The following is an 11,763-nucleotide window of genomic DNA, read 5'->3' on the forward strand; positions in this document are numbered from 1 at the left end:
TCTGACGGACCCCGGACCAGGGTGCCCGAGAAATTGGAGAACGGTTGCCATGGACCGAGTGAATTATAGGAATTATGTTCGTCAAGTTATGTCGTGAGACGGTATACTATGTAAATATCTTAGAAATTACGCTACGTATATATTATCAAAATGACAGAATGACTTTTAAATTATAAAACGAACATGTGTAAAGTTTTTGAATAAACCTATCGTTTAATTAAAAGTCTTGCGAGGTACAGTATTTGAGACTTGAAATGGAAAATGCGATTTCTTAAGAATTTATAACAGTTCAAGGGAACAATATTGTTACGGGGAGTAAAAACGCTGTCTTTGTAGTCTGCTTTATAACAGCTTTAAAGCTAAAATTTATTAAGAAACAATTAGTTGAATACATTGTTGGTTGTGCTTTTACTTACATTTCAGTGTAATTCCCCGTTTAGAAATGATCTATTGTTAAATATGACTGTGGATTTCGACTAGGTTTCACGACTTTTGCGTGAATCTTCGCCCTATGCAAACGGAAAATAAAACTTTCTGTGAGTGTGATTAAGCTTCAGGAATATTTTCTTACTCACGGTTACTAGTTCTGTAATCTGCATCAACAACTATAAATCCGAAAGTGCAGCAGTATAAATAAGGCGGAGCTACTATATAATCTGGATTGACAGCTATAATTCCGAAGGTGCAGCAGTACAAATGAGGCGGAGGTTAATAGAAGTGTTTGAAGTTAAACTCCAGGTAGTAGTCACTCTGTAACTGTGCACTTGAACCGTATTTAATTATTCAACTCAGTTGTCCACGAATTGGAGCACGTTTTTAAACAATCTTCCTGTCTGTTTTATCTCTTTCTCTGCCCTGTCATTCGATCTTTTGGTACCGAGGGGCTGATCGATTCCTACACATAACTAAATTAGCCAGGCATGGGCGTCCCAACAAATATGTTCTCAATCCATTAAATATAATCAATAAATTTATGACATATGTTATGTAGGTATAATTCGTATAGATATTTGCCAATCAATTTTGGATCTTAATTCTGATACTTATTCTGATTCCGAGTTCTAAATTATTATACGAAATTCCGATTCTGATACTAAAATTATCAGTGAATTTTATATTCTTTGAGGCCACCACCACACAATAGTAGGCCAAGTGTGGTTCGCCCCACACACACAAGTGGAAGCTCGAACAGCGATCGAACAGATGTTTTTCTCCAGATTTACTAATAAATGTATTTATGTTCACAGGAAATGGGAACGGCGTTACGCGCTCGGGCTCGAATTCAGATCAACCTTGCCGTCAGCCAAGTGGTGGACATAAAGCAGGTGGCAAACTTCCCCGACATCGTGTTCCCCATCCTGTGGTTTGAAGAAGGAATCGACTCGCTGCCGGATGACATTCTCAATCTTATGAAGCTTGCCACGACGGTTCCGCCAAAGGCCAAATATATACTCACGATTGTGTTGTTTGCATTCGGTGGTTTCATGTTTGTGATAGCAGTGTTTTGTCTAGTGCGCAAATCACATCGACAGAGCACGCTCCATCTGGAAGGTTCCAACTATCTAGCAACAGCATCCGTTGACCAGGCGAAAAAGAAGGCAAAAATGGAAAATGGACATCACCAACACTGAATGAATCGACGCATGTGAAGGAAGGTTCACGGAAACAACTCGTATTGAAAACTACCTGGGAAGGATATTTATTTTTTAGAGCTATGAGACGCGGTCAAAGGGAATATTTTACCTAAAATAAGTTGCTCAATCTTTAGACAATGCATGAACTCACCGATAAATGTGAATTCCTTAAATTTCAAGTTTCCGCCGGGGAGTACTTTTCAAACGGAACTAGGAAAAGGTGAAAAATAATTTGTCATAAAATTAAATAGTCGCTAGATAACGGCACTTATCTTTCAATATTATGTATGTATGTATGTATGTATGTATATGTACAAAACTAGCTATTTCTTTTATAGTTTCTAAATTTATGCCATACCTACAAGTGCGCGTTGCTGATCATATTCTGAAATGTATGTAACTTGAAACATAATGTTAATTAAGTTCTTTATCTGATATACCTACTTCTTTTTTATGTAGAATTGTGAGGGAAAACAGGAGATGAATGTTTGAGGTGAAGGCACCATTAAAAGTCATAAGTTCCAGTTACCGTTTGTTGATGGTTGCCCATATGGGATTTTTCATGGTTTCAAGGCAGTTTTTCTGCGTGAATATTTTTTAGAAGAAAAATGATTTGATATACTGCAAAATTTACAAATCGTTGAGAAAATATGCTATATGAAATAATTGTGCTTCTTGCTTGATCAGTCATTGAAGTTTTTTCATGGTTTGGTTCCATCGAATGGAAAACTCATTTGCTTGTTCGTCCCCGATAAACAAACTTTATAAATTAGTTTCTTGTTTAATGCAATGTAAAGTAAAAAAGGCGGACCACGTTTCATGGATTTACACGGCTCTTTAATCGCATAACTGAAATGATCGTACAAACACTTCAACAAAATGAGGGTTCGCAAACTGTCTATTTCTGAATTTAATTCGTTACTATTCGATTAGCTAAAACCAATACAATCATTATCCAAATAAAAATGCAACAAGAAAATGAAAAATGAGACAGCAACAAGAGAATGAAAAAGAATTGGTGAAAAAAGCTTAGACTATTTTTATACAAGTTGTTCTGCTTAAAACATAGATTTGATCTTAGGGGGCTCAAAAGAGAAACAAAGTGAACAAACAATAAATACATTCCAGCACGAATAAATATCAATGAACAACTAGTAACTTTACGCATGAAATCATTAAGTGAACTGTAAAACATGAGTGGAAAAATATTGTTTTTGAATTGGCATAAGGTGATTATCGTTTCGATTATAATTATTCAAGCGTTCCCAGCTGCTGGAGAAATATGAGATACTTTCTAAATTCGTAATTATTTTAAACATTTGAATTCATCGAGCCATATGGGTGGCTATTTGATCTTTAATTAACACAAATTTTGTATTTTTATTTCAAATTTACTAATCAACATTGAAGAAAGAAGGAACAGGTTTTCTTTTCTAAACATAGTAATAAGTAATCAAAATTATGCGACTAGGTATGATGTTTAGCATTTTGATGTGAATTGAAATTATGAGAAAGTTTTGCAGAATCTGTTGACTATTTTGATATCACGCGTTACCTGAGCCGTGAATTCCTGAATCTCCAATGTTAACATTAAACCATCAAGTGGAATTGAACACTGTCTATTGACAAAGTGCAGTATCTGAGTTGATTTAGCTTGAACTAATTGTGCAGAAAGTAGCATAATTACATGACGGTAAATATGCTAATTAATTGTTAAACTTAGGTACTTTTGGTAAATATTTGGTGGCCAAGGCTAGGGACATTAATATCTCGACTGTCTGTAGAATCTTAGTTTTGTTTTATATACAAACGAATACATCAATTTTGTCTATACGGTATTACGGTATCAACATCATCGGTATGTGAATATATATTTAGCTGAGAAATGATTTTGATATGCCATGTAAAAATTGTAGGAGAAAGATTGATATACTTTTTGTGATAAAGATCGTTGTTTGATTTTGATGATGACGTTCCTGGAAAAATAAGAATCAATATACGCTAAATGAGGCTGTCATTAAACTTCTATAAAGTTGGCTGTAATGGCGAAGCCAGTATTAATAAGGTGGTGAAGGCTGGCCGGATACGCTGGGCAGGATATGTTGCGAAGATGCCGGACGACTGTCTTGCAAAACAGGTGTCCGCTACGAGACGGGCAGGGGCGCAACGAGCGAGGTGGTTAGACCACGTCACTATGGGGCATCTCTATGCAATGCAAACTGGTGGTCATAAAGAACATTCTTTCGCATTCTACTCCCTACACCCAAAATAATTTAGAAATTATTTCTACGGTATTTTTCACATAAACTAAGATTTTGATGCATCATATCGATTCTACGCGAATTTTGTAGTAACCCCAGTGTAATAAGGACGCTAGGGTAGCAACTACTTTACTTCCACATAACTGACTCATGAATTTCACGTAAAGTCTAAGTGGATGATTTCTAATCCGTTTTGTGCATTTTTCTCCAGCGTGTGGTGGTAAATTCAAATTAGAATATGGAATTGTGGTCCGTCAGCTTTGTTCCATGTTGTGAAATTTTTTGAAGCCGTTGAGCCTGTTGTCATCATGATCGGATATTCAACTGTTTTGGATTTGTCGTTTTGGTAAGTGATAATAATTCTTAATTGTAATCAGCTAATTTTTGTTTTTCATTTTTCTGATAGCAATGACTCTGGATATAACTTTTATCATACTGTAGCGTATTTTGAATATAAACACAGAGATTAATTCATAAGAGCAAGTTCACTGGTGTTGGGAAAAAGTGGTAGAAATTTTGACACTTACGGCACATTTTGAAAATTTTGCCAAGTAAAAACATTTTCAAGATCTGTGGCCTTCTAGTTTTTTTTTACAACACGTGTTGTATTTTCGCATGCTGTGATGCAAAAATAGAAATATTTCTATCACATACGGCTGAAATAGAAACAGTGTTGTAAAAAAATACAACGCATCAAGATCTTGAAAACATTTTTGCATGGTAAAATTTTCAAAATGTAAAAATTTCTACCACTTTTTCCCAACACCAGTGAACTTGCTCTAAGTTGTCCTGAAAAACCGGATTAAGAAATGTAAGTCCGAGTGGAAGGTTCTGTCTCCGGTCTGGCTAATAGAGTTTAGATTTCAAATTGAAAAACATATTTGAACTGTTTTGATCGTGCATACTTGCATACATGGATTGCATACAGATATTTTTATTGAAGATAAATAGAATAACATAGGAGATGAAAAAATGCATATTGTCTAACTTAAAGTTTCTCAAACAGAATATTACCGAAATTGATGATCGATAGTTCGCAGGGTTTTGAATTTTGAGGAACCATAGTCGTGGGGAAGCAAAATTTTTGAGAGAGAGTGAAACGCAGATTGTGTAATAAATATGGTGCGGCCAAGAGGCGTATGTCCTGTCCGAGGATTGTGTGTTGGTGGTGGTACTAAGGACGATCTTAAAGGGGCTTTTCAAAAAACTAACACACACATATAGGATATCTCAGTGAAACTTCATGTTCCTTTGAAGAGATCTTATTCACTTAACTCTAAGGTGACCATCTTTCAAGGATATGATGGCTAGCATTTCATAAATGTTTAAACCACCAGCACAAACAAAGAGTACTATGTACGGAGTGATAGAAATTCGATCTCATGACCTGCTCTGGCTTACAAGACTTGAACGCTATCCTATTGCATTGAATTGCAAGGAACTTTCGATCAGTGCTTAGTGTTAACTGTCTGACAATTGGGTTTTTTGCGTATATAAGTATATACACTAAGGTTTTTTTTACGCGGTATGAATTCCGTCGTTAACGTATAGGACTCGGAATATTTTCGCTCAGAAAACGTGTTGATTCGCGAGAGTCGTGTAGAAGAATCATATCCATAGCAAAAAACCGCGCAGAAAGAAGCCGTGTTAGAAAAACTCAGCAAAAACAAACCACGTAAAAAAAGACCTTAGTGTAAGTATATAAGTATTGGTTGGCTAGCTTGAACTTTTCATTTCACAAGGGACACTCGTTCCAGCGTCCAGATTTTCTTTGAAGATACTGTTGCATTGGAATATCACGAACGATATCCAGCTCCGGAACCACAAGATTGTCTGCTGCATGACGATTGGGTTTCGGCTGTGGATGCTAGAGAGGATTCTTACCGGGGGTTATGACAACACGTTGAATATTGGGGCTGTGTAGACTTTTCCGGAGATCCGAGGTTCGGAAATGACACCGGTAAGTCACCGGACTATGAACCATCGGGGGAACCACATGCTGCTTGACTCGCCCGTTTGCTTGCCGACAGGGTGAATGTCTAACGTGTACGCTCGTGCCGATTCACCACAGGGAACACGAAAGGAAAGCATAAACTTTTACTATTCCCGGTCGTAAAGCATGGATCACCATGAATCTGGACGCACTGTTTATTATACCATTGCGCTCCTAGTTGTTGGATCTGGAATATTTTGACAGTACTTTGTTCAGAAATGTTTCCTCTATCAGTGCTGAAAATTTCATTACGATTCGTTTTGTTCCAAAAAAGTTACACGTGATGGAAGCCGCGAGACGAAAATAAATTTTGAACACCCACGTTAAAAACCGACGTGGTCGGGTTAAAAGCATCGCAAAATCGTTCTCAAACGTTTTCGTGAGATGCATACTATCGATCGGCAGGTTCATACCAAGCGTTATAGTGGACCTAAGAATCAGAAACTGCATTTGAAGGTGTTGAGAACGATCAAGGCAAACACAGGGTAGTCGGACTACGACATCGCCAAGAAATTCAACGTCGACCGGTACACCGTCAGAAGGATAAGTCTGCGCGAAGGAATACGATCCTATCGGGCCAGTAAGCAACCAAACCGGACATTGAAGAAGAATTTAGTAGCCAAAGGACGTGCCCGGAAGTTATACAACAACATTCCAACGAAGTACGACGGATGCATCCTCATGGATGACGAAACGTACGTGAAGATGGATTTTGAGCAGCTTCCTGACCAAAAATTTTATAAAGCCACTGCAGTGCTGCACTGCACTGGTCAGGGTGATGTCCCCGCCAAGTTCAAATTCGTTTTTGCCGATAAGTTGACATGAAAGTGTTTGATCTATCAAGGTATTTGCAGCTGCGGACGAAAAACCCCGGTCTTTGTGAAAAACAAGACCATGGACTCCGAAATGTACAAGGAGGAGTGCCTTAAAAAACGTTTTTTTTTTTCGTACATTAGATCTCACAAAAGACTAGTAAATGAGAATTCGGATGGAGCAGCAGAAAGACGCGTGTTGTCTGTTCGGAGTCTGGAATCAAAGAGACCAGCTTAATTTATTTTTTGTTTCGTAACGTTTCCTACACTTTGACATTTTCTTTTATGCTCGCTCACGCTTAGCGAAAGAAACCCATAATTGGGTTGGATTCAACAATTCTTCCCTCTTCAGCTAATTTACAATTGAAAAATTATTCCAAACCAAACGGAATCTTTTAACTTATTATTTTTATAATTCAATCTTGTTGTTAATGTTTGAACTTATGTTATAATTTTTTTTTTCTAATAATAAACATATTCATTCGATTTCTTTTCTCGCTTTCTTCTTTTAGATCTTCTTAAAATGTTAGCTGTGTGTTCATGCTGGGAATCCAATACATCTGCTTCATGCTTTTGTTCAGATTCGCTTAAATTACTTGGCCTGTTTCGATCGCCAAATACGAAGGAATCCGCTGGAAAGCCGTAGAAATCGTCGGACGATTCCGACAACATATCGGTTTGAATTGCGAACGCCTCTTGTGAGGCAAAAACTCTTTCATTCTGCTGACTCGGTAACATATCGGATTGTACCAAAAAGTCGTCTTCTCGTCTTCGTTTAGATAATCGAACTTCCGGGCAAGGTTCCGAAACAATCACCGCCCCCGTTCGCCTTGGACTTCTTTCTGCCAAACGTAGCTGTTGCCGATGTGCCAGGATCATTCTGCCGCTCAGTGAAATCTGGAAAACGTTGGATGAGATTTTTTTTATAAATTTTGCAATTATCCAACGTTTTATATCAGTCTTTTTGGGGTTTTTGTAATAAACAGGTTCCCCTGCTTTAATATTTAAAAATGGGTCTAAAACTACTTTTTTAGTACGTACTTTACTATCTGCATCATGAAATGGTTGCGTCAAATTCAATTTAAAATCATATTTTGGATTTAGCAAGTCTATTAATGTTTTCGGTTTGAATTTGAAAATATTTTCTGAAGGAAATTGACCTGATTTAAGACATGTATTTCTATAATTGAACAGGAAATATTGAATTTTCTCTTCAATATCCATTTTTTGCATTTTAGGGTCTAGAAGAAACTTTTTGAAAACTTCCTTTACTAAGCGAACAAGTCGCTCTGCCTGACCGTTACTTTGGGGGTTATAAGGAGGACTTTTTAGAACTTGAATGCCTTGCCTTTCCAAAAATTGTACAAAGTATTGTGAGTTGAATGGTGGCCCCCCATCAGTGACTACTACGTCGGGTAATCCAAATCTGGCAAAAACAGCCATAAATTTATGTAAAACCTTTTTACAATCTGTTCCAAAACGCATATAGTCCAGCTCAAGCCACTTGGAACAACTATCTATTATTACTAGGAAAACTTTCTGTTGAAAATAAAAGAAATCTGCGTGAAGTCTTTTAAAAGGTTGCTTTACAGGTATCCAACTGTTTTTTATTTTAGGACGATGAACAATGGCCATTTGATTACAGATTTGACACGATTTAACAAATTGCTCAATATCTTGATTTAAACCAAACCAATAAATACTTCTGCGGGCTAGTTGTTTAATTTTAACAATTCCATTGTGATTTTGATGTAAAATTTCTAGTACATTTTTTTGTAACGACAAAGGGATAATTATTCTATCTTGAAACAAAACACAGCCGTCTACTTCTTCCAAATCTTGGTAATGCGCGTAAATATCTCTAAAATTTCGTTCTACTTTTGTAGGCCAACCATTTAAAATGTAATACCTTAACTGTTTCAAGAATTTATCATTTGCTGTTTCTTTAGCAATTATTTTAAAATCAATTGGAAGACTGGACGAAAAATTCAAACTTTTGATAAATTCACGTTGTAATGATTTAGGCACTTCCTGTTTAAGCGGAAAACGGGAACAAAAATCCGCGTTACCCATTTTCGTGGATGGCCTGTAAACAATTTCAAAATCATAAATTGTTAACTCCATGACATAACGTTGCAATCTAGTTACAAACATTGTGTTTTTTCCTTCTCGTCCAAAGATTCCAATTAACGGTTTATGGTCGGTGAACACAGTAAATTTTTTCCCGTACAGAAATTTATGGAACTTTTTAATTGTCGTAACAACAGCCAAAGCCTCTAAATGTAATATTGGATACGATTGTTGAGCTTTTGTAAGTGAAAATGAAGTAAATGATATCGGTTTTTCAACTCCGTCTATCACATGTGCAATTACTCCACCAATTCCATAATTGCAGGCGTCCGAAACAACAACAATCGGCTTGTCCGGATCGAAAAATTCTAGAAGATTTGATTTTAATAAATATTTTTTGCTATTAACAAAAGCTTTTTCACATTCATCATTCCATTGAAAGCGGACGTTTTTCTTTAGTAAATTATACAAACAACTCAATTTGGCGGACAATTGGGGAATAAATTTGCCATAAAAATTTAGCAAACCTAAGAAGGCCTTTAGTTCTGTTATATTTGTTGGAGATTTCGCTTCATTGATGGTTTCGATTTTCTGTGGACAAGGTTTAAGACCATCTCTAGTAAGAATATGCCCAAGGAAAGGTAAAGAAGATACAAAAAACTTGCATTTTTTTAAATTGACTTTAATATTTGCTTTAGTCAATCTTTCTAAAACAATATAAAGTTTTTTCTTACAATCTTCAAAATCTACCCCTGCTATTAAAACATCATCTAAATAGCAAAACACCATTGGCAATTCTTTCAAAATCTGGTCCATAATTTTTTGAAAAATCGAAGCGGATGATGAAACACCTTGTGGTAACCTATTGTAACAAAAAAGTCCTTTAATTGTATTAATAGTCATAAATTTTCTAGATTTTTTTGTTAATAAAAGCTGAGTATACGCTCCAGCAAGATCCAAAGAGCAAAATACTTTAGCACCCGCCAAAGAAGCAAATAAATCTTGCGCTACTGGCAGCGGATAAGTATTTGGTATTATTAACTTGTTAACAGATACCTTACAATCGATAACTAAACGAATTTCGTTATCTTTTTTCATCACCGCAATAACCGGAGAAGCCCATTCACTCACTTCAATAGGTGTAATAACTCCCTCTCTTTCAAGAAAATCAAGATGTTCAATTACTTTTTGTCTCAAACGCAAAGGCACCCCATACGCCTTTTTGAAAATTGGTCTATCTTCCTTCAAAACTAAATCTGCTTTATAGCCTACAATTGGATCGGAAAAAGTTTTATTGAAAATATGTTTAAACTTACATTTCACATCGTCCATCACCTCTTCAATTCTGGAATTGGATATCTGATTTACTGATGACGACGTAAAAGCGGTTCTCCAGCTCGAGAAGAAAGCATCCAACCATTTGCGACCGAAAAGAGGAGTGATTCTTCGTAAATTTTGATTATTTCGCAGCACTATTAATTCCAAATGATTTCTTACAAGGCCTTGCATGGAAACCTCCACCTTAACCATACCAACGACCTCGAGTTTGGTACCATCAACAACTACCAGCTGATTTTTGTACGGGGAAAGCCGCAAATGATTCATACTTTTCCTGAAATCATGCTCATCCATAACGGATACCGCCGAACCACTATCGACCTCCATACGGAAAAAACAACCCTCAATCTGCACGTCAACAACGCAAGGTTCGCTGATATTTTTGATGGTAACAATTTGCATGCAAACTTCCTCATCCGATTCCGAATCACTCGATTTAACTTCCTCCCTTAGCCTTTTGAAATAATCAGTACCACTGGACTCCTGTGTCACTGGACTCGACACAAAATTCACACGCAAATTTTTCTTTTTATTTCTCAACTCATAGCAATACTTTTTAGTGTGCCCAGTTTTGTTGCAAAAGGTACAGTAAAATGAACGTCGACCACCAGAAACAGAACGGCTCCTGCTTCTACTATTACCATTACGAAAATTACGATTTCTTTCCGAAACCCTTACATCACGATTTCTTGAACGATAATCTGGTTTAAAAACATTTCTTTCCTTAGTATCAACATTTGCGACGACTGTTAGTCGTCTGTCATTAATTTCACGAGCTCTTATGCCCGCACTTTCCGTATTAACGATGATTTTTTCAACTCTTGATAGTGTTAAATCTTCCAACTCCAACAATTTTTGTTGTACCTCCTTGTCAAACACGCCCATGACCAATTTATCCCGGATTGCAGTATCCTTAAAATCCCCGAATGCACAACTTTCAGCTTGGAGCTTGACATTGAGTATAAAATCTTCCGCTTTTTGACTTTCTTCCTGCGCCATGATGTAAAATTTATATCGTTGAAACATATCGGTTTCAACTTTGTCAAATCTTTTCTTTAATGAAGCAATAATATCCGCATAACTTTTGGTTTCTAAATCTTGCCCCGGGTGAAGCAGTTTCAACTCGCTGTATGTCTCCTGCCCACACATAGCTAAAAAATATGTTTTGCGATCGGCCTCCACTATCTTATTGCAACGAAAAACCCATTCCATTTGTTCCACATACTGTGCAAACGAAACAGAATTCGGAACAAAAGGGTCTATATTACCGATCAGAGGCATTTTCGCAGGAATCCAAAACGAAATAAATGTGTTTTCTATAGAAAATTAAAATCCAATTGATTCCGATGCACGCAGTAATAAAAAATGGTAATAAATAACGTACCTGTATCAGCTAAAACCCAGCCAAAAACCGACCGAGGTTAAACCAACGCTTTATTGCCAGCGAAAAACCCGTCCAAAGGCACGACAACAGCAAACAGCAGATCCCGACGGAAGCACCACAGCTCACGCCCAGCAGCAGCAGCAACTCACACCCAGCAGCAACAGCAACCAATAAATCCTTTCCCGCCAGTAAAAAAATCCACGTGGCGTGAAGGAAAGATGGCCACAATCGACCGCCAAGAGTTTTCCACCAACTCTTCTTTTGTGTCGCC

The 11,763-nt window shown here is 36.9% G+C and overlaps 2 protein-coding genes across 5 annotated transcripts in view; one reads left to right on the forward strand and one right to left on the reverse strand.

Moving 5' to 3' along the window:
- LOC129751863 (scavenger receptor class B member 1) overlaps nucleotides 1-3,580 on the forward strand; it is a 48,090-nt gene extending 44,510 nt beyond the window's left edge. For all 4 annotated transcript variants that reach the window (XM_055747615.1, XM_055747613.1, XM_055747614.1 and 1 more), the window contains one exon: nucleotides 1,248-3,580. In XM_055747615.1, the coding sequence (XP_055603590.1) occupies nucleotides 1,248-1,631 (384 nt within the window). In that variant the 3' untranslated portion in view covers nucleotides 1,632-3,580. The remainder of the gene's footprint in view (nucleotides 1-1,247) is intronic.
- A 3,375-nt stretch (nucleotides 3,581-6,955) lies between these two features.
- On the reverse strand, nucleotides 6,956-11,522 carry LOC129757342 (uncharacterized). The gene is made up of 2 exons (XM_055754532.1): nucleotides 10,087-11,522; nucleotides 6,956-7,597 (listed from the first exon to the last, which is right to left on the reverse strand). The coding sequence occupies exons 1-2, from the start codon at nucleotides 11,387-11,389 to the stop codon at nucleotides 7,476-7,478; spliced, it is 1,425 nt and encodes a 474-aa protein (XP_055610507.1). The 5' UTR covers nucleotides 11,390-11,522; the 3' UTR covers nucleotides 6,956-7,475.
- Between the last annotated feature and the right edge of the window lie 241 nt (nucleotides 11,523-11,763).

The sequence above is a fragment of the Uranotaenia lowii genome, chromosome 3, assembly GCF_029784155.1.
Source record: "Uranotaenia lowii strain MFRU-FL chromosome 3, ASM2978415v1, whole genome shotgun sequence".
Lineage (NCBI taxonomy): Eukaryota > Metazoa > Arthropoda > Insecta > Diptera > Culicidae > Uranotaenia > Uranotaenia lowii.